Below are 23,135 nucleotides of genomic sequence, written 5' to 3' on the forward strand. Positions count from 1 at the left end.
AACCAATTTTCATAATTGTATCTTTGATCAGTCAGCCTTTTTTGTGAACACATCTTGCTTACTCCAAGTTTCTCTAGAAGCAATGATTAGGACATGGGTGTTGAAGAAAAAATGATCATTGCTCTCTTCAACTCATTTCTATTTTTTTTTGTATTTTGCAGAGTTCATTACTGTTACTGGGAATGGGATTACTAGCACTTCAAGACAAGAAATTATGAATCAAACTAACTTAACTTTTATTTTGACATATCATTTGATCAACCAAGGAATTTGAGTTGACAGATCTGGCTAGCCCTTGAAAATTGAGACATTGAAGTAGCAGCTGCATGATGAAGTCAGCACAATTTTTGGGAGGTTATTGGGGCACTTTTGAAAACAGAAGAGGTACTAAAAAAACCAAGAAACAAATCCCAATATTAGACCAAAACGTTTGCAAGGGTTCAAAAAAATTATTGCAAAAATAAGAAAATAATTAGTTGTTAAGCATGTTAATGGGTGAAACTGAGACAGTTTAAAAAAAACACAGCTAAATGACCCGTTCCTTTAAAGGATAAAGGAACTGAACCTTTCATTTAATCCTTCAGAAAAGAGATGTGGAGCCTCAAGAGTAGGAATGAGCTCTCAAAATTTGATGATGTTGTCATATTCCTTTCCCGCTTCAATGAATCAAGAGGGTTGATGAGGAATTTCTGTCAAAGACTTGTCCAAGTCTGACTTAAATCCTGCTACTGGATCAACACCTACATACTCGCTCTGCATGTTTGAGGGCAGCTAATTGAACAATGATGGAGCCTGAGAAAGAAGAGAGGTGGACTCTATTGATCAAACTAGGCTGGAATCTCAAAGGCTTGAAGGTGTTCTCAAAACTCACTTCAAGCCTCTACAGTCACTACAATTGACCATAAACCTGGATTGGGACTAAGCTTAGTGACTTGCTTGATTGACCATTTTTTACTGTAGGGCACCTATTGGCACATTTTAACAATTTAAATCACTCAAAAAATTAATTTAATCACATTTGGTTTTGTCCAGTTTTGTCTGGGACCCATGGTTGGGGCATGGTTTGTGGAAAACATGTTTTCGGGACTAACCATTCTTGCTACATGGAATACTTGCTACATCTTCTAAAAGGATCAATTTGAACATTTTTAAAGTCTGATTTACTTTAAAAATTCACCAACATGTTGACCTTCTCAATGTCTAAAATGCATATGAGAATGAAATCCCTGCAAACCTACGGCCTGGTGGCTTGAGCTAAAAAGCAGAAAAACAGGCCAAATTTTGATCACTTTCATCAACTTTGAACACCTGCCACAGGCAAACCAATCGTGATATGAGCTCAAGACTACATTAAGAACCACCGTCATTTATGTGGGCATGTGCGTATTTTTTGCATGCTGATCTATTTTGACACTTTTGAGGACTGGCAACCCGCCCAATGTAGCCATGGGCTACCTTTTTAACAAAGAGAGGGCTAGTGAAACTAGGTGGTGAAAAGGCGGCAAAGACATGAATGCAATGGTTAATTTTCTGAATCACGCAACCTCAGTCGTGGGCCTACTCTATTTTTAGGCTAGATAGTTTTTCCAAAACACGTGGGGTGACAGCGTTACGAGAATATACGGCATTAATCTGGTTGACCTTTCGGTGAAGATAGTTTGACTTTTTAATTTGTATAAAGGAACAAATGAATGCTAGAATGATATATTTCAAACGCTTTAAAAGGAATCAAAACATTTTCGTGCAATAATACATCCCTTTTTTCCTTTCCCAAATTTCGTGGTTTGTTGAGCACCCTGGATGACAAATCTAAGCCTCTCTCATAACAAACATAACGGCATGTCCGACCCCGTCAAGACTGTTACATCCGCTGACGTGGAGCCCGCAGGGCGTGTTCTGAATGACGGCACGGCTCCCTTGAACGCCCGATTCCGGGCTCTCTTTACCCTTAAACACGTGGGCGGACCCGAGGCCTTGTCTTGGATTACCCAAGCCTTCGACGACCCTTCCGCCTTGCTCAAGCATGAATTGGCCTATTGCTTGGGTCAAATGGGCGATCCAGCCGCTATTCCCGTGTTAGCTGGACTCTTGGCAGACAAGACCCGTGAAACGATCGTTCGACATGAGGCTGGTGAGGCCTTAGCCGCTTTGGGAGGGCCTGAATCACTCAAACTCCTAAGGGAATACAGCCAAGATTCGGTGGCGGAAGTAGCGGACACGTGTCAGTTGGGGGTAAAGATGTTGGAGTATAAAGAATCTGAGGTTAGTCGGGATGAGGAGGGGTTATTACCCGTGAATCCTTATGCCAGTGTCGACCCGGCTCCGCCTCTGCGTGAGAAGGACGTTAGTAAGCTAAAAGCCTTGCTTTTGGACGAAAAAGCCTCGTTGTTTGAACGATATCGAGCCATGTTCACCTTGAGAAATATTGGATCCGATGATTGCATTATGGCTTTGGCTGAAGGTGAGGATTTGCCAAGCCGTTTGGAGGGGATTAAGAGGTGTTGAGAGATGATTCTGTGTTGCAGGTCTGAAGGGCGATAATGCTCTGTTTCGTCATGAAGTGGCTTATGTTTTGGGACAGATTCAAAGTGAGGTGGCCAAGGAGCAATTGTTCGATTGTCTCCGAAATGAAGCCGAAAACGACATGGTGAGGCATGAATGCGCCGAAGCTTTGGGTTCCATAGCCACAGATGAGATCAAGGAAGAGCTCAAGCTGTATTTGGGTGACTCGGTGCCATCGGTTCTACGACAAAGTTGCGAGGTGGCCCTGGATTTTTGTGATGTCAAATGTTAAAGTTTGTTTTGCTTGATGGTGAATTAAATGTGTAAAAATGGCTCCAATGTAGCCACAAGAGGCATTCACAATTCAACCGTTCAATAGCAGTCTTACCTTGTTAAGCCTAACCTGCGTAATGTTTTAACCAAAGCCGAAACACCCTTTGATAACGCAGTCAAGTTATTACTGTTTTTACTTTGAAGTGCAACAATTTTCGTATCCTGTCGAGATCAGAAGTTTTCTTATGTATCCAAATGGGATGAGGCCGGAGATTCAAATTGATATAATAATTTCTAAAAAACTTTTACCACCTTCCACCCCCCACCTTTTCCCACCCGTCCTTTTACTGGTAATTTTAAATGAAGGAATGGCTGGACCAGGTACAAGACTTTCAAATAAGCCGTGGCCGTTGTAATAAATAAGGTATTTAGTAGGACTTAACGACAGTAATTGAAACAGAACAAGAAAGAGCTTTTACCATGGATTAAGAAGAATCTGGATGTTGGATAATACTATCCACATCGGGGTGTCAGGCGCCAGAATTTTTCACAAAAATGGGTCGACAATAATCGCAAAAAAGTTAAAATTAATCTAAAATTCAATTGAAGCTCCGAGACTTGTTAATTACCTTACAAATGGCCACCCTGACCCGTTCAGGTTTATCTAAACTAGTAGAGTGACTACTAAAGGTAAAGGTTTAGATTAGAGGGCTGGTCACTGACTAGCCCTCTAATATAAACCATGCGTCGTTGGTTTAGTGCCCCCGTGAATAGCGTTTTTATTGCAACTTTTGCGCTTTTTGCTCCAGCTTTACGCCGAAAACTTCTGAAAGCTGCCTCCCAATTTTTGCTAAAAGATCCTTGCCCTTTTAATAATGTCACTAAGAATATCCAATTCAGTGTTGTGAGCCATTCAAAAACATGAAAAATTGTAAAAAGAAATATGATATTTAATTATCCTCCCCAATGTCATTTGTAAGTGTAATTGTTTGCTCAAGGCACATCTTATTTGAAGATTGGCAGCATTCTTGTGATAAACAAGAAAACAGGGGAGGTGTTCTTGCTCCAAAAGTCAAGCGGGTCCAAAACAAGACTGGACAATGCATAGCAATGCAGAGTAGACTTCCATTCTGATGTGAAATTAAGATACAAAAGGGTATAATTTTGATGAAATAGACAATTCAAACAATCTCACGATTTTCACTTTTTGGCCAATTGTTTGCGCTTTTTCCCTCCAGCCATCTGGAATCACTGGGTCTATAGCCGACCCATTAAAAAATCAGCACCTCAGTCTCCGTACTAACTTTTCAGAAAGTATGGCACGTGTTTGCCTGAGAGTGACTAACTATTCAGATTTATTGAGTACAAACCTTATAAAATTGTTCTCCGACACTAAGAGTAAGGATTTTCGAGTGATATGCCACGGGCAGATGTTCCTGATGCACAAATTCTTGCTCCGGATCTTTTCTGATGACCCTTTGGTGTGCCAAAAAGAGGATGTGGAAATGCGGATTGATGATATCCAGCCTAGAATTGTGCAGCAATTCCTGTCAATTCTTTACTTCGGTAACTATGTGGTTCATTTCCTCGGCTAGGAGGGATTCATAAACATTTTGGATTTCATGAAATTACTTTCTACTCGTTTTAAGTTTAAATGCCATTCTTCAGTTAAAAGTGTCATGAAGTCTTGAAGAGACATTTTCAAGTTTGCTTAGCTTCGTGTGGTGCCCTGTATCAGGAGAGTACAACAGTGAGTTCAGCGCCCAATGAGAAATTTTGAACCAAGGCTGTCCCAAAAGAACTCACAGCAGTACACAATCTAATCAAATGCAGTGTAATGAAAAGTTGTGCCTAATTTAGTTTAAGGTTTAGTTACGTTGTTTAAGTTACTTCTCAGGAACCCAATGATATATATTATAGATACACAAAGTTTGGTAATCATTCTTCCTTGATTTGGGGTTCATGGCTGCAAATTGTTTGTAGATAACCAATAATCAAATGGAGTAATGTCAAAGATGTCTTTTTGGACTTCAACTGATTCAAAGCCACTTTTGTCAATAGTAGCTAAAAAAGTTAGTTGTGTATATTGTAAGCCTTACTGAAGAGGTGTCATTATATTTTCATAGGTTGATGAGTGCAAGATGGTTGACAGCAATGCCAAGTGTCGTTTATTTTCAACAGCCAGGCAATTAAAAATGTATTTTCAAAGTGAAATAGCTTGCAACTTGCCCAAGAATTTGTTTTTAAATCATTCAAGACATGTTCAAAAGATAATGAAGAGTCATTGAAGCTGTATATCTATCGCTATAATCCAGAGCATTTTGCTAATATGTGTTTGATTTAGGTTTGGTACTATTGTTAATGACCTATTTTGGGACTGAATTGGAAGGTCAAAATATACGCCACCTGGGACATTGAACTCAGTGCCTTACTCGTGTAAGACTGGGCGCTAGGCTTATGTTTTGAGTTAGACTAGACATGACAGTTTCAGTGCAAGTTTGCCTAGAGAAAAAGGTGAAAGAAGGTGGGTTGTGTATATAGGCCTTGCTTCTAGACCTCCATGCTCTTTCCTAGATTGTTTGGATGGATTTGAGAATGTTAATTTTTTAATGATCACCTGCTTTACACAAAGTTAAAGCGTTCTCCGTAGCAATTAATGTTTCTGTTTATTTTGATTTCTTTGTGACATTCTAACATACCCAAAATGGGAACATATCTTTTGTTGCACAGGTTTAATTTCTTTAGTAAAACAAATAGTGTACATTGTACTATTTGAAGTTGTTCAATGCAAGTAAAATGACCTGAAATGCGTTAAAACCAGGCATTGTATGGCAAAAATTTGGTAAGATAATTGTTTGATATTAATCAATGAGAAACGAAGATAAATGTCTCTAAAACTTCTTTTGTAAGTTGAAGAAACAATTTTAAACCACTTTAGCAATATAATAGTCAAACTGAGGGTTATTTGTTGTGTCAATCTCAAATCCAAAGAGAAAGGCAAGTTGGTATGTAGGCTAGTGCCCTGTATCAGAACCTTCAATTTTGTTCCAAGACATCAAGGCTGAAGTTACTCTTCAAACATCATTAACTGCAATCGCATCAACAGCAGATTCAAATTATGTATTTTTCAATTGGAAATATAAAAGGTGGCTTATATAACGGGGCTTAAAACATTGAAAGTACGTTTAAGGATGTCTGAAGAGTAGCCAAAGCCATATTTAACTCTTTGAGGCACAGCTTTTTAATTAAGATGTGTTTGGTTTGAATCTGAAACCCTTACGAACGCATTGTTTTGGAAGGGAATTGTAAGTTCATAATTCTGCGGTGGTGGTGCGCTGAACTGAGTATCGTATTCTTCTCATACAGGGCACTAATCCAGGCAAATAAGTCTAATAAACACCTTCATTATTCTTTTTCTCTACCCTAACTTGCACTATGGACTCCCCTGTCTAGGTCAGTGCATAGATCAAAGAAAAAATCTGTAACATTTTGAAACGCTTTGATGGTGTCGGTCGAATGGTGAAATAGATAAAAACATATTTTAGTTAATTCGTCTATGACTACACCGACTAGAAATTCATATCCAAAATTGTGCCCAATTCAGTTTTTCAAATAGACCACTTTGGATAACGGTCCTATATATAGTAAATTTTGACTGCCTTTACGATTGATGACGTCGATATTTACGTGATTAAATTTATTTGTTTTTATTGATTTCATTTCATATGTCTTTAATTGGCCGCTTTCCTAGATTTAACATTCGTTTTAGGCGAGACGCAAGTTGAGCACTCTGACTTGAAGTCGATGCGATTGTGTGCACAACTCATGGGAATGTCAAATCTACTTCGAGAGCTGAAACTCTACATTATTGATGATAAGGTCGTCAAAAAAATGGTTGCAAATCGTATGGATGGCCAATCCAAACAAAAATCGAAGGAATCTCTTGCCCAGATGTTGGTTCCCAAAGAAAGCTGCTTTTCCACCGTCTGGCTTCCAGACTCTCATGATGAACCTGATCTGAAAACTCAAAAGATCCCGAAGTTGAATAGTATTCACCCATACTGTTTCACAACATGTGAACCCAGGGATTCTAATATACGCTCAAATCCTTTTGAAAGGCCTCTTACAAGTATGAAAAAATCTGTTCTGTGGGATGCAGATAACTCTATGAATCCATTTGGGAACATTTCAACTGCTTGCTATTTATGTGGCGAGGACTTCCATTGTAGAGAAGAATTGATCCGTCATTCCCGGTTCTATCACCTTGGTTGAAATATGTTTTAACCGGTTTACCGTTGTTCTTGTAATTCTATTGAATGTAGGATTAAATGAAGACGAAGTAAATGGATAATCTTTTTTTATTCTTGCTTCATGGAAGAAATTCAAGGTAGAGCGAATGAGATTCATAACAAGCCAAAGTTTCCGATTAGGAATGGTCACACGATAGTATTTGCTCTGGGTCACAAAACAAAGTCTTGGATAAATAAAATTTGGAGAGATTGATTGCACATTTGTGGAGGAGTTTTTACGATTTGACAAAGATTTTCAAGTGTTTCAATGCGAAAATTGAGACATTCTTTGTGACCACAGAGCAAAGTAAAGTTCATATAATATAATGTTGTTTACCTTAGAAACTAGGATAACATTGCACATCAAACTGACAAAACGGGTTTCAAAGTAACGCGTTAGTGGGTTAGGAAGAATACTTGAAGGTTCCAACCGATTCGAGGTTGTTTCAGGAAGATGATATTTATATGGTTAGAATGGAATGATTTAGTAGCTACCTGGTAAGGGCTTGTTTGGAGGGTCACCATGGTTTAGGCCATTTGGGAACTTGCTAGAGGATTATTATTTCAATAACCGCTCTATGTCTTTATAGGTACAAGAGTATTTACATAAGTACTATTACATATGTCATGTCGCTTGGATGTCTCAGAAAAGGTCATCATAAATGTTCAAATTAAACATGTGGTGTTTTACAGAGTCATTCATTCCAGAGGTTATGTTTATAATGTATATGCTCTGTGACGTCACGGGAGGAAAGATCAGTGCAGCTGATCTTTGAATATTGTTGAGTTGATAGAAACCCGTCACCATCTCTGGTCGAGAGCCTAGAGATTCAGCCCCATGTTAGTTAAAATTTTAGTATTGTGGCCCTTAAGGTTTAATATTGCAAACGGTCCGTCTAATGCCAAAATTTGCGTTGCTGGTGGAGTGGTTATTGTTGTCGTTTTGTGGTTTTCGAATTTCTTCATACATGAGATACTGCTTCAGTTTTCTTTCGTGTTACCCCTTCGCTGTGGAGTCGTCCTTCATTGTAGTCTTCGAATTACTGGTTCGGTTTGATGAATGGTTTGGCATCCCGCCCTCAATTAGCTTACTTGCAAAAGCATGCTAGCAAAATTGGAGTTGGAGAATTTGAAGTGGCGTTTGTCGTAAAACTTCAAGAGGGCCGGACTGTACGGATGGTTCTCCTTGAGATGAAGGTAATGGACCTCAGGCTCGGACGTGGTATGACCGCAGTCTTCGCACACGTACATCTGGAGATGGACAAGGAGAAAAGAGATAACGTGATTAATGGCCAACTTCAAAAATGAACAAGCGTGAAGTGGCCACATTGAAGAACTACTTTGCTATTGAAGTTCATGCTTCGAAAATGTTAATGCAATCATCAAGCAATGTTGCTCATGGGATTGACCATTAAAAATTGACTCATGTTTTTTCTTCTCTTAGATGATTTATTGTAATCACTTTGGGACTTAGATTAGTTTGGTTCTGCATATGAAATGTCTAGCCAGAGATGAAGGAAACTTAATGAGATGATCGTATCTTATTGTATAATCACTTGCAAACGACATGATGAAATGTTTGAGTAGTCATTACAAGTGATGCCTGGTTACTATTTTTTTTCGTTCAAAATTCATAAAAATCCAACATTTGCAGCATTGTGTGCTTTCACTTGCCTCCAGTTTAAGTTTGAAAAAAAAGTTTCAATTTTACTAATGTCTATTTTGAAATTACCTTTGAGCGCCGCTGTTTGTAGTCATACTGATGAGCAACACCATGAACTTTCAAACAGTGGGATTCAAGAGAGCATCGTTGAGTGAACGACTTCTCACAGAGATTGCACTTGTACGGACGCACACCTGGAAACCGAACCCCAAATGGATTATGAAAACATCATAATGTAAGATTATTCCATTTTGCAGCCACCAATGATTTTACTCACCTGTGTGGGTCCTGGTATGACGTTTAAGGTCGAATGTGTCATTGAAGCCCTTTCCGCAAAAGGTGCAGAGGTATCGCTTTGTATCGCTGTGGCACTTCATGTGGCGATTCAGGAGTCGTTGGAGACTGAACACCTTGGAGCAGATACGGCACTGGAACTTGGAGGGATCGCATTGGGGCCGAGCGGGTGGAAGTTTTTCGTCGGGTTTGACCGCAGTGTCGGAGGAAAGTGGGTTCTTAATTCCATGGCCACCATTGATTAGCTCTATTTGAGCATCTGCGGGAATCCCAATCTGCAAATCACAAAAGTACGTGAAGATTTGATCATGAATGCCAGTTTTTATTGGAGACTTACCCTCTGTGAGATGATTTGAATTCTCATCTTTAAAGATGGAATATTGCTGATATCATCCTCGTCTGTGGACAAGGACTTCTTTCGGTTTGGAGATCCTTTCATCTTTCCTCCTCCGTTTGAACTTGGGCTTCCCATGGGAGAATTGGGTGTGGACGACATGGACATGGGAGAGTAGGCGTGCTGGTTGAATGAGTCGCTAGTCATGTCACCCCCCTCATGGCCTCCTTGAAGATCAGACACTTCCATTTTCACCAAGTTGGAAGTGTTGTACATTGGCGTATTGGGAAGGGTTACAGGAATCTCCTGTTTGATGAGCCCCTTGAGAGCAGAAGCCGGTAGAGGCTCAACCAAGCTTCGGAGTGAAACTGGGGCTTGGGGTAATGAAGTATGAGAAATGGAATTGTTATTCCCGCCCTCTTGTGGAATGGGAATGGTCGGCAAGGTACCAAGATTCACGGAGGTTCCATCCATGGCTTTAGGCTCTTCCTTGACTCGGACTACATTAGACAAAGTAATACTGTGAGTTGTGGGAACGGGCCCTTGAAGGGTGGCCACATTCTGAAGTCTTTCCAAGGTAACAGGTTTCGACGGCATCAGGCTACTTGGGTACCCGGTAGTGGTGAGGAGATGTCCGTTCATAGAACTTCCCGTGGTGGGAGGCCCTAGTGGAGCCATGGTTAATGGCATTTGAGGCATCACGAGCCCCGAGCATGAAGTGTTCACTGTAGTGAAGCCCATTGTATTGGCCACGGTCACATGCTGGAAGTCTGCCAGATTGATATCGCTAAGGTCATCGTAGAGGCTCTGAGAAAAGGTATCGGTTCCAATGTCCAGGAAGGTTGCGGAAGAGTCAGGCACTGGCACAGAGGCGGAGAACTGAAGCATGTTCTCTTGTGAGGTGTCCAAGGCAATTGTAGTAATATCTGGAGGTTTTTCGACAACATGGTGAGTGGCATAAGGGTATTCCGATTTCAAATTGATGTTGTCTAATACTGTTAAGGGGCTCAAATCGGCATTGTCTGCCAACCACTTTTGAGTGGGTGAGTCCGGATACTCAAAGCTGTCCAGGTCCAATTGACCCGATTCTTCATTGCCAGTTGGGGAGCCATGCTCTTGGCCATTGGCATTCCCACCTTTAAATTGGTTGGAATTGGCGTCTCTCTGAAAATTGCCGCCTTGTCCGCTTCCACTTGAGTTTGAAGATTCCGAACCAGACGTCCCGTCAGTTGGCGGGCTTTGATGTGGCGAGTTGTGTCCATTGGATTCAAGGGTAATCGTTTGACCATTGACTTGTCCCATTGGAGGAGGTCTTGCATACAAACAAAATGGCGATAATCTCTGGCTCTCGCGGATGTTTTGGCCATTGGCCCTCCTCCTGGATTGGAACCATAGAGCGATCTTGCACAATCCGGACTCTGAGTTTCTTCGGAGAAACTTGGCTTTCCTGTTTCTTTTCCTACTCTGGGTGCTCTTTTGGTTCTCTTCACCTTTCCCATCGTTTTCATTGGAGATCGGGGATTGATGGCGGTGGTTCCCCAGTTTCATTGGTGATGAAGAGCCCTCTATTGTGACAGCATGATTTGCGTGATTCTCTTTGTTTTCATCCCTGAGCTGGTCGGCTAGATGGTGTGATATTTCCTCAAAGAGTTCTGGAAAGATGTCAAGAAAAGACACAATCAGGCATCATCATCATAATGGACAATAGCTTGGTAAGATCTCCCACATCCCCGGCTCTTTAAGTTGGCTCTATGAGTGTGAATGACCCAGATCTATAGCCTAAAAACTTGTCAATAGGCATTGATGAATGTGCAAAGGGCAAGAAGCAACTTTCCAGCAATTAATCATGCAGTCGTGAAGTCGCGAACCCAGTATGACCACACTCGACACCATGGTGATTCCGTTTAGAATTGAGGCCATGAAGCCATTGAAAAGAGGATTTAAATATCATATCCCTCACTTGCTTTGAGCTGGAGGGGATGCCTTCTCGGGGCAATGCACTTCTTTGATTTGTGAAAGTGTACCGAGATTGCAACCAAGGTGTTTGGAATTCCTAGATGGTACGAGATGAACCACTATTAATCACAATGGAAGTGGACAAGAATATTAAATGTCTATAACCGAGAGATCAGTTTGTAGTTCGAGCAGGTCGGGAATGTTACTTGAAGCTCCACCACTTTCGCCACATGAGTTCCATTACAATTCCTCATGAGCTGTCAGACAAGATACAGGCCTTGTTGAAATAAGTGCACTTCTTCCACGAGCATAAATTACTTGGCAGGTTAGGTGGCGAAAACAAAATTTCAATTACATTTGGTTCATCCTTTTGCAATCACGAGGAAGGAAAATGCCTTTGAAATTCATATTTCTAACCAAGTCCAGCCGAATGACAGACAACACCAACAAAAAGAACGCCGCATGTGAAAAGATTTTTGTCGCTAAAATCCACAAGGCAGCCGATGGATGAGGCTGGATCGTCTTCTCTTCCCCCAAGAATGAATATTCTAACGGTCTTCATCAACCATGCATTCATATTTGAATCAAAATTTTGAGATTGGACTCATGATGGATTCTGATTCTCACTTCATTTGGTGTTGAATATTTCAACCACACTTTGATCTATTAGTATTTGAATGCACACATTTCAGCGTTTCCAACTGAAGAGATGTGTCTGGTTGGTTTAGAGAGGCAATCAGAGAGGTTCTATTTGTCACCTAGCTCTTCTCGCCTTTGATCGCATCGCAATCTTTCTTCGTTTTGCGCTCGAGGCAAAAATGCGGCTAGCGTTAGCACCACCATCAAGTGAGGAATGAAATTGATGGAGGTATCAAGAAGTCAGGGGAGAAGAATAATGATAGTGATACCTGACCAACACTTTTCCCAGATGGAACAAAAAATCCCACAGACTCAGTTAAGCATCTCGTTTTTAAAAACGTCAATTGGGACATGGCTATAGGTATCAGTTTGCTTACGATTTCAAATACATGTTCCAAAATGTATGTAGGATACTGTGCCTAGTTTCCTTGATTTTGCTTCGGGCAGTAGAGTAGGTTGAAGTCTATTCATAGAATAATTACAAAATATTGAGCCCGAAAAGAAGAAACATGGAAACGTTTTGAGTGGGTGTTAGTGGAGTTCGTTCATCATAGCGGAGAACAGGGATTGATGAGATGCTGAACTTTGTCGGTTTTCTCACATGCTTATCACTCTCGAGACGTGTTTCACCTATTAAGTACTAGTACTGGTTGCTAAAAAGACACAAATCAATGGCGTGCAAAAATGCACGCGCGGCCAGTGTCTTCAAGATTTATGAACCACTTCCACGGTATTTAGCATTCGAAACTTTTTTCTCTGCAACCTCTCTGCGACTCAAAACATCTGCGAAGGATTACCAAACTGGTAATTGTTAATCATAGTAGGAAGACCTTTTTACTTGGAAAGGGAGACTAATCCTTGGACGTACGAGGGTGGTACCAAACAAATCGGGACAATCTTTATGAAAATCTTGCGTTTGAAATTTTCCCTACAAAACTGAGTTCATGTGAAAGATCCAACTCTTACGATTCTGATGATATAGTGTTTGCTTTGGTGTGTTATTTGGTTCTGAAGAAATTTGTATGCAAAGTAAAGTAGTCTGAGCCACCCCTTCAGAATTTGTGCAAATTGACCATACCCAGCACAAAGCAATGCCTCACATCTCCTAGAAAACCAGGGGTTTCTTGGCCAAAAGGATGATCAAGGTGTTGCTCCATGCACCTTTACAGTCCAGATTTGGCACCCAGACTTCTGACTTTTTCCACAGCTAAAGTTCAAGCTTTTTGGACACAGATATGCCATCAATTTTGAGCTTAAAGTTGCTGTGAAAGGGTGCTTCGGGATCCCTGCCAAGGAGGCCTCTAACATGTTAATGACAACTAGAAGAAGAGGATGCATCAGGGGATTGTTTTGCACAGTGACTGTCGAAAAATGTTGCAAATCAAGTTTATATGTCTTTTTTTGGTTATAGAGCAAACTCAGCAGTCCTGATTTGTTTGGTACCCCCCTCGTACTTTATAAAACTAGTCACGGAGAAGCTCGATGTGAAAGTGTGATATCAAAGTGTGCTTCTAAGAAATCCGGGACTTTTACGTTATTACAATGGACATTGGCCACTGCGACAAACGCCCAACTTCCCAAATTTCTTGGAGATTGGACTTTTTGTACCTGTTTCTTTTTGGTTCGAGATGTCTGAGTGATACATGCTAAATAGTTGTTTTATGGCGCATGAATTGGTGTGCTTGGAATACAAGGAAGGAAACGCCCCGAAGGCATTGAGGGGATGCATTACAATAAAGACAAAGCCTTCAGACATTTTAGAGAATACCCGTTTGACAATGGTGACAATTCGAGGAATCTGACGTCAGGCCATTTGTTGCTCAAGACAACTGAAACGCCCAACCCAATGCCATAAATGCGCCACTTAGTTGACACCTTTCACTATGCAACAACAAATCTGTGTCAAAGGGATCGACTTCGACGAAACAAGATACTCTGTGTAGCTGTATCCATTTGATGGGGGAAGATTGGGGTTCCACAAGGGTTTATCTTGGCTACCAATTTCTAGTCGTAACCTAGAGACGTGGACGTTTTAACGACTTGAACGTGATGATTACAAGATGCTATAAAAATCTAGGGCTTGTTGTACCCAATGTGCTCTTGTGTCAGTTGTTGGTTAGTGATTTGAATCACGCAAAGTCCGCTTGCACCTTTTCATTACTATTGTTGTCATCCGGAATATTCGCCAAGTTGTATCTTCCCTACCGAGATTTCCAATTGTGACCATGATTTATGAACCTAATCTGAGGAACTTCTTTTTGCGCCTGGATGCAATTAATTGAACTTAATTGGTCAGTTAATGATGCTCCATTAACCAGGCAGCTTTGTCGATGTTAAGTTGATCTCCCCCAGGTGTGATTTTGAATGAAATCCCTTGTAATTTCCTTTGAAGTACTCGCTCTCTCAGAACTAAGAGCAAACGTGTTGGAGACCTTCCATCTGAAATCCTTCTTCTCCACGCCTAATCACTCAGAAATGAGGATCAGAGTTCAACGGAGGTATTGAGTTTTACGATCTGCCCTGTTCTTTTCGTCATTAGAAATCCCGATGGTTATCTCCATATTTCATGGCTTGATTTTACAACTCATTATTTTACCATCCTCGACGGTACACTTAAGCTTTAATTCCGAGAATAGCTCAATCTCTCGTCTTAAAATAACCATGTTGGAGAAATCTGGCCGCAAAGCCTCAGGAAATGCACTTCTCAGAGATCTTCAGATCCAATCTTGTGGGGGGGGGTGTTTCTTCCGAATCGGCTAAATGGCCAATTTTGAGGGTGACAATATGTATTTTTACCTCATCGTCATTGCAAGGGGTATCAATGCCAAGTATAACTAAAAGGAATGTAAACCGCATCACTTGTCGCTGGAACCATTATTCCTATTATGTACCAGAGGAAACTTGTTGGATCTTTCAGTCGATCCAGAAACGCAGATTAAATGCGAGTTTGGTCACGAAATTGTACTCGCCAACTCAAGTTCAGCAAAATCATTTTGCATTATGTAGATCCAAGATAAGACGGATTCGCTTTCGAAGCTGGGCAACCCAATTTCATCCACCTTCATTTGAACTACTTTTGCCTTCGAAAGCGTAGAAAAGAGTTCCTATGAAATGAATGTTTATACCCAGTTTGTATGACGATGTTGGCATTTCAACAGACCTTCCCATATGGTAATTGTTTACAAGACAGTGTGCACCGTATAAGTATGCCTTTAATATTGATTAGCTTACTTTAGTAACGGATGATAATAAATTTCACGGTCCATTTTCCTGTTTTCTCCCCTCATGACTTCTTTTGATTCTTAATTTCCTCTTAGGCCTTCCCTCATTTATCTCAGTTGAACAAAGCGTCTGACATGCCATTGTCTCAACTTGGCATCACTGAATTAATTAGACAATATCGAGGCAAAAAAGGTAGCTTGCCGACTCATTTCCAGCCATTGTCAAGGTGTGAAGAAACTTTGGTCCAGTGGCATTGAATCATGGGCGCCTTAGATAGAAGTGAAAACAGTGGTTATTCAGATCAAGACCCATTTAGAGGTAACAGGTGGCCTCCTACCCCGTCCAATCAGGGACTTGCCTTTAGACACTTGCTCTGCATACGAATGGGTTGGTTTCCCAACACATAATTGGCCAATTTGAAAGGCGAACTAGTGTTCTTGGCTCACCTCCAACTTCGAAGACATAAGTCCAAGTCCCAATCTATATGTTTCTCCAACCCGAATTGTAGCAACACCTGGGCCCCCTCATCTGACTCGACAAATTACTCTTCTCTCCAAAAGCCCGGGATCGTCGAGTTTGAGGGTTTCTACTTCGTTTTGGTGTATGGTTCATTTTAGAAACATATTGGGTCGAATGAATCGAGCCATGTTGCATGCAAGTGGGCCGTCCTACTGGTAATTTGAAGATGAATTTAATATTTGTATGGACTGGACTGGAGGGTTCGTTGGAGCTCTCCAAAGGGCCTGGATGGTGTATTGGCTAGAATGGTCAGGCTGTCTCCGTTGAGGATCACCAAAGCTATTTGCTCAAAAAAAGAAGAAATCCGACCGTCAGCTGGTGATATATATTCAACTCACCAACTGCCATGATTTCCGTGCAACAACCAAGCACTTTTTTTGGTTTGGAGGTGGCAATTTCTGGCATCATAGGTTCAAAATGTTTCCTATAGAGGAGGGGCAAGGAGGGGCATATTTGATGTATGGGAATAGCCACTGACCAGACCAAGATTCTTGTCTCGAAGTTTAATATCGAAGGTGAACAATGTAAAATAGTATATTTCAGTTGTCTTCCTTTTAGAGGGATTATCCGTGATAGAAAGACCAGCAAGTCGTGCCTTTTAATAGGTGGATGTGAGGAGCTACTCGGGACATTGCTGTCTTTCAATATACCAAGATTCGTGTCTGGATTGGATTGCCTGGAGCTAAATTCGCTCTGAACGTTTAGGGTGTCGTCTCTTACTGGTGTGATCCTGGAAGTTTTCCAAGTTTCGCCCGTGGCCAAACTCATATATATGGAGATGATCATATTTTCGATCTGTATGACTTTCAGACCCAGATGACTGAACCATCGAACTGGGGTCTGCGATTTATTGACCCGTCGTTTCCAAGATGGTTTAGCCAATTGGCAGCACTTGCCAAGTTCAAAATTGCCATTTTCAGTCATTGAACCTCGAAATAGCAAAGATAATGGGCAAGTTGCCAAGTTTCAATTATCGTAAAATGCCGTTGCCGACGAGCAATCACAATTTTAAGACAAGGCATGAAAGCCAGATTAGCGGAGCAATTACCAATCTCTCTCAAATTGATTGAGCTTAGCTAAAGGGATTTCAGAGCTTGCCATTTGGTGTGATAAGGGTGAAGCCTATGACTTTGGCCAACACATGGTCCCTAAGGGAAGAGCAACCATCGATTTGATCGCCAGGGTATGTTATGTCATCGCCAACACCACCATGCTTTTTGAGATCAAATTGATACCACCAATAATATCCAGATGTCTCCAAAATGCATTGATGCACGTCCAAAAGAGACGAGCTTGCCATTTCCAACCCCTTACTTCTCTCAGTACGTACCAATCCTCCGGTTCGTTCTTTTCACCAACCCTCTTGGTTCCTCGCTTCAATCGCCACCTCTACGGTTTTCTTAGTAGACCAAAAGTAAGTCAATGACCCCCTGTTCCCCACACACTTACTTACTCACGCACGCACTCAGGCAGGCACGCACTCACGTGTGTGAAGCTCTCCCTTGGTTGCAATCCCGGCAGGCTCCTCTCTCTCAACGTCATGTTCATATGTGTGATCAACGATGCAAACCAACAAGACGATGGCTCGTTGCACTACTTGTGTGCGTAAGATTGAGTAATTATTGTAATCCCCCGAGATTGATTTGTGTACCATTTATATTCGAGTACTCGGACGAGATATTTGCAATGGGCCCTTTGGGGGCTTTTTCACTCTTGCCAATCTCGTCCTGGATGAGCATCTCTGGACACCGGAATAGTAGACCAATTGCGAAGCATGATGGACAATTTTAGATCTAGCGTTGGAGAGTATCCCAAGCGTCTTGATCCAATTCCACTACATCCATCCAAGTTTTGCCAAGCCGTCACATAAGAGGTGAGGGAGGAGGAGAAGGAGGAGGGTGAGGAGGAGGAGGCGAAGCAGAAGAAGAAGAAGAAGAACATTGAAATCTGTGGTCGATGGTTGCTTTGTATGGTGCCAGTCTGGCTCAAATTGAATGTGGTAGGCAGGTTCAAGCTCTCGAGTCAACATATGTGCTTTTTCTTGCAGCGGAAACAATTTGGATTGTCGGACAGGGCCTCCCACCAGCATGATTATGCAACATATTTTCCTCTTCTCCTTTGAAACTGGCATGAAGGGGACCTTCATTCAGGCTCCGATGTTTCCCGAACCGAAGAATGTGGGGGCTTTGGTGGGATAACGATTGGCTTCCTTGTACTGATCCCAAGATGGGATGGGTTTTGCTCGGTTCCAAGAGTACACACGACTGTATGTATCACGCGTCAATGCCCGATGAATTATCGTTGGATCATCAATCATAGTGGTCGGGAGGAAAAGATGCCAAATTGTCATTCAAACGCTCGACCATTTTGATGATTCAACGCACAGGGTGGCCTATGAAAACATGGAGTCCATTCAAACACGAATCTGGAGACAATCTTCCCATCCCACCCTGTGAATTCATGATTCTCCCACATCATCCATTGATATGGAAGCCAAACCACCGAGGTCCATGGGAAGCTCTCAGAGCTGAAGAGGGAAGGTAGAGAGTCTCTTTCTGTCTTTCTCTCTACCTGTCAGTCTCCACTTCCGAAATTTGAAGAGATGTGATGGGAAGTTGGTGGGTTGAAGTCCTCATAATGAGGTATTGTTTCAATTTCCTGACGATGGGAATTTTTCTTCTTCTTGCAAAAGCCAAGAAGCATCATCATCATTATCAAACGTTTGATTGAGCTGTGTAGGCAATCTTTGGGATGGTTCACAAAGCTTGGGGGGTTCCAACTTATAATTGCACCCTTTTGTCAATGTCCAGAATAGGAAAAAAAGAAGACTAATGATTGGCTTGATCTCTAATGAACCATGTGGATGCCAAACAAATCCTCGATGACTTTCATCTACCAACTAGTTCAAGCAGTGATCAGCCAATTCATCTTGGATGGCTCATTTACATTCCTGCCCAGAGGTAAACCAATTGTGGAAGGCCATTGGGAAGTTGGACTACCGCCTTGGGGATTGGCAATCAAGCATTCCCTTCGATAATCCCATTTCAAATGGGATATCAATTTTACTAGAAGACAGCCCCGAGATGACTTTCGCTTGACCCAGAAGTGGCGGATGAAATGCTCTCAAATATTTACACAACTCCGCCTTTTTATGAGATCGTTTTCATGGAGCAAAAACTAAGCACCATTCACTGGAACCAGTATCGTGGCGATGGTGGGGTGCCTCAAGGCAGAGAACTTGCTCCTACCGGTGAAGCAAGTTTGCTCCTCGGAAAAGAGGAGAGACGGAGAGAGACAAGTTGTTGTTGTCTTCTTGTCTTCTCTCTCCGCCGATCCTGTGATGGAAAAATGGCTACCTGCACGCCAAACGACGATTCGCTGGTTCTCCAAGCCGGGCTCTTGCCAAAGTAGGTCATGGTGATTCTCTCAGGCAACAAACTTGTAGCTCTGCTTTGGCCAATGCCGTCATTTGGTGCCTTAGAATCGGGCATCTGGTACTACAACGAAATTGGCCTTTTTTCTTCCCTCCTTCCTCCTCCGTTCCTTGGAACGAACATTCACTTTTGTTGTTGCCTTTAAAGAGGTGGCGGCGAGTAGGGAGGGCACGACTGGACTGCAGTAAATACCACAACAATTTTATGGGAAGATCCACTTTATGTTGCCCAGATAAGGATTTGATAGGACTACAACTAGTAGAGAGGCTTTTAATTAGACTTTGGATTAACGTCCTCAGGAATGTGGGAGGGAGGGGATAATCAGTCCTATTTCAAGCCGCAGCCTTTATCTTTTCAGATTCCTTACTTGTCAATTGAGCTTCAAGCTCTCCTCAATTGACTCAAAGGGAAAAGAAATGACTGGAGGGAAGTAAGATTCATTGTACACAAAAAGTGAGACAAGTCTGGTTTTCAAGAGTTTTTGCTCCCTCCCTCCAAATGGCTCACCCGGCGTCTCTCCCATAAATCTGAAGAGACGGAATTCCCAACCACCCCTATCGCTATCCAAGTAACAAACGAAAGGGGTTGGGGTCCATTTCTCGGATGGTTTTCGAGTTAATGGAGCCTAGGCTTGGGGTTGACAGTTTGGAATTGAGTCCTCATTTAAGCGAACTAATGCGAGTGACCTCTTGTTGAGGGCTGAAAGACTCCTCCTTCAACTGATGTATTTCGCCAATGATCAATGAGCCTCCAGAATGAATAATCATTAAATCAAATGTATCCGTTTCATGTTTAATTCAAAGCAAGGCTATTTTCTAAATTTCCAAGTGCGCAGACTTTTCAAGAGATAATCATTAAGCATGCTGTTTCATGTGAAGGGATCATAAAGTGAAGCTGTTTTAAAGCTTATTTGAATTTCTCAAGAGATGCTGCGTTACAACAGGGTGATTGGGAGAAATGGAATGCTTTGTTCTAGAAGTTAAATCTAATTGATTACACACAATTGCTAATTTTCGTGTCCGAACTCGTCGTTCCTAATTAGAGTCTCGAGAAGTGTTTAATTCCAGCTGACTGGACGATGGTTCACAACCAGGGATTAACCATTCATTGATCAACAAAGTCTCGCAATTGGATTGAACCTATTCATACCATCACCCGGTTCGAGCACCCTTATGATTAGCGATTCATTAACCTAAAATTATATCACATGATGAATTATCTTGATCAAGGAAGAAGCGCAATCTATAAACAATTTTGCTCCTAAGTCTCTTGAAGGTAAATTAAAGAATTCTATAGCTGCTTCTGGTGTCATAAAACCATATCAAAATCGTGCACCCTCAAAAACGAGAGGGCGTCATTGCTCTGAATGGAATCTATAGCTTGATCACCCGACCAATGGCAGCAGTAAGTAGGATCAAGCATTGAAACCACATGGTGGCTGCTATCCCTTTATTGTCGCACAAAAGGTGGGAGGTGCCATTCAGAATTGCCTACCTTGACGTCTAGTCTTGACCCCAGCTTCTTCTTCTTCTTCTTCCTCCTCCTCCTTGACCAATTCCTGCGCAGTCGAAGCTTCCTGGAGCTTTTCTGGGCGGCATTCGTCTTGGTCCAATGAAACGTTGGTGATTGTAGAAGGGGCAAGAATGTCTGGTAGTTGATCGTCCAATTGGGATTCAGATTGAGGGGTCACTCTTAGTTCACTTAGCACGTCAAAACATTTATCAAAATTGGGTTTTGAGTAGTCAAACATGCCGAAGGGGTCCTTCAAGGGCATTGATCCATCATTGGAGGAGATCAACGATTGCTGGACCTCCATGAGGCGATGTCTTATTGCAAATATTTTCGGCATGGTGGACCGATGAATAACTTATGTGACTAACTATTTTGTTTGTTCTTCTTTTGGAGGCTCAAGCACTGTTTGGTATCGTTGGATTCTGTCTTTCATAGTATGCGCGTGGGTCTGTTTTCTGCAAGATGTTGTTGAAAGGCATGAGTCAGAAATGTGGTGTCATTTCTGCCTCTGTGCACTCGCAGAGCGCTCCAATGTTACTGACACACTCGAGTTCAAAGACGTGGTTCCAATGAGTGTGTGTGTGTGGCGATGGTAGTGGTGGAGTGTGTGTGTTTTCGGCCATGGAGGCCCTCTTCTGGGGCTTCCAAGAGAGCTCTCTCTCTCAGCTATCTCGGGTATCATCCAATATTTATCACTGCTTCACTCAGAATCCCAATTCTTGATCTGATGTGTGTGCGTGTGTGTGGCTGGTCTGCTCAGTTGGCATGCCCATCTCGCGGCTTCAACCACTGTCCACTACCATGTTTTGAACACGTCAATAGTCTCGCTCCCTCTGTCGTTGAAGAACATTGGTAGGGACCAAGTTGGAGCGAGAAGACGTAAAATAGTCTGGCTATCGTTCAAGTCTCCAAGAGATAGAGAGAGAGTGCTGCCACTCGCGAGGCTCTCTACGTCGTTTTTTTTTCAACCAGACCAGAGTTGGTCGCTCCTTGAGCTAGGATGTTATTCTTCGAGCTCAAGATGGTCGAATTTATTTTGACTGTTCCTTGAATGTTATACTATTGTTCTTACATTTTTCTTAGGATTGAGTTAAATTGGTTCTCGTACCGTGTAATCAGTATACCTACAACTATAATAACAGTGACTATTGGTTAGTTGTTGGGCAGTTTGGTTGATGAAAAAGGGTTGGTCTCCTTTAATACCAATGAATACATAGCTAAATATAAGAAGCTGAATATCTGTGTTTATTCTATTGCTGGACGCAATTTTGTATTATTTTTCATATCAGAATGATAAGGTTTGTTAAACCTAAGATAGGGTGTGGTACATATTCCAAAGCTGATGCCAAAATTCATCCGGACCAATGGTATCTGAATTGACACACATCATGATGGATAGACTAGCCTGAACAATTTACCTTTCATAGCAATAATATAAAAGCAATAAGGAAAGTAATTGCTATATAGTACTTGGTTTTCAATTGCCAGCGAGCCCATCTCTGGACATGCTCTTTTCGAAACCAGGAAGAAGAACTTAGAACTTGCTAAGCAATCACATTTAGAGGCCATCCAACCCGGCAGCTTCTCTCAGACATTCTCCCGGCCTTTCATACTGCAAATCTTAAGAGAACGACTGAATGGGCCAACAGCCTAGTCACCATACAACAACCATTCTGGCAGCTAACTAACCAACCAACCAACCAACCAACCAACCAACCAACCAACCAACCAACCAACCAACCAACCAACCAACCAACCAACCAACCAACCAACCACCAACCGATGTTGGCCTAGAGTCACGCGTATCATTTCGGCAAGATCCCGAGCAACGATCTTTTGGAGTTCGGGCCGGCCCAATGAAACTCTGCCCGGGGATAACTTTTCTGGTCGTGCTTGATAGGAGAGCTAGAACGTAGTATACGTACATACACATATAAGCTACCGAAGCTCAAGAGAGCCCCAATGTAAATTGACATTGGGGGAACTGGTTCTTGATTATTTTGGGAATTTATTCAGAAAGAGCAATTCAAGGAGCTATTGATGGAAGCGGTTGTCGGGTCTGGATTGGGAATCGAGAGGTTTGAAGTGAGACTATTACAACCCAAAGGGATGATAGTAAGTTAGACAGACTAGTTGAGAAACGTTTGGTTGACGTTCATCTGTTGTCCAATTAACTCTGAAATAAGCAATATGGAAGTACTTGCTATCTAGTGGGATGTATTTTCTCCCTACAAATAGAAACCTGGATGGGTCCATAATAATAGATGAATTTCTGTCGATGCAGAGCGATATGAGCCGTCCATTCTTTTTAGAGTGAATGGCACAAGTGTTTTATTTGGTCTCTCTTGGCTTTTGGTTGGAAAAAGAAAAGCTACTGAATCTCTGCTTGGACCCCCAATGTGCACTAGTTGCCATTTGCAAGGGAGAGTATATACACATGTATTTTGACACAAACAATTTCTTATAGGTTATGAAAATACAACTCACTCAGCACTAAG

The 23,135-nt window shown here is 41.8% G+C and overlaps 2 protein-coding genes and 1 long non-coding RNA gene across 3 annotated transcripts; 2 read left to right on the forward strand and 1 right to left on the reverse strand.

Moving 5' to 3' along the window:
- Positions 1–1,156: 1,156 nt before the first annotated feature.
- On the forward strand, positions 1,157–2,836 carry LOC131877782 (deoxyhypusine hydroxylase-like). The gene is made up of 2 exons (XM_059223566.1): positions 1,157–2,461; positions 2,526–2,836. Exons 1-2 carry the CDS (start codon positions 1,801–1,803, stop codon positions 2,792–2,794), a joined length of 930 nt encoding a protein of 309 aa, XP_059079549.1. The 5' UTR covers positions 1,157–1,800; the 3' UTR covers positions 2,795–2,836.
- Positions 2,837–4,026: 1,190 nt separating this feature from the next.
- LOC131877783 (uncharacterized) lies at positions 4,027–7,134 on the forward strand. Its single transcript, XR_009372912.1, has 2 exons — positions 4,027–4,341; positions 6,545–7,134. It is a non-coding gene; the product is annotated as an uncharacterized LOC131877783 (long non-coding RNA).
- On the reverse strand, positions 7,116–21,561 carry LOC131877781 (uncharacterized). The gene is made up of 5 exons (XM_059223565.1): positions 20,620–21,561; positions 9,359–11,007; positions 9,005–9,296; positions 8,797–8,921; positions 7,116–8,315 (listed from the first exon to the last, which is right to left on the reverse strand). The coding sequence occupies exons 1-5, from the start codon at positions 20,972–20,974 to the stop codon at positions 8,148–8,150; spliced, it is 2,589 nt and encodes an 862-aa protein (XP_059079548.1). The 5' UTR covers positions 20,975–21,561; the 3' UTR covers positions 7,116–8,147.
- Positions 21,562–23,135: the final 1,574 nt, after the last annotated feature.

This window comes from Tigriopus californicus, chromosome 3, assembly GCF_007210705.1.
Source record: "Tigriopus californicus strain San Diego chromosome 3, Tcal_SD_v2.1, whole genome shotgun sequence".
NCBI lineage: Eukaryota > Metazoa > Arthropoda > Copepoda > Harpacticoida > Harpacticidae > Tigriopus > Tigriopus californicus.

Coding starts and splice junctions, on each gene's coding strand:
- LOC131877781 (XM_059223565.1), bottom strand. CDS start 20,974: ATGCCGAAAATATTTGCAATAAGACATCGCCTCATGGAGGTCCAGCAA. Junction 8,922..9,004: donor TCATACCAGGACCCACACAG/GTGAGTAAAATC, acceptor TTCGGTTTCCAG/GTGTGCGTCCGTACAAGTGC. Junction 8,316..8,796: donor ACAAACAGCGGCGCTCAAAG/GTAATTTCAAAA, acceptor GTCCATCTCCAG/ATGTACGTGTGCGAAGACTG.
- LOC131877782 (XM_059223566.1), top strand. CDS start 1,801: ATGACAAATCTAAGCCTCTCTCATAACAAACATAACGGCATGTCCGAC. Junction 2,462..2,525: donor CATTATGGCTTTGGCTGAAG/GTGAGGATTTGC, acceptor TCTGTGTTGCAG/GTCTGAAGGGCGATAATGCT.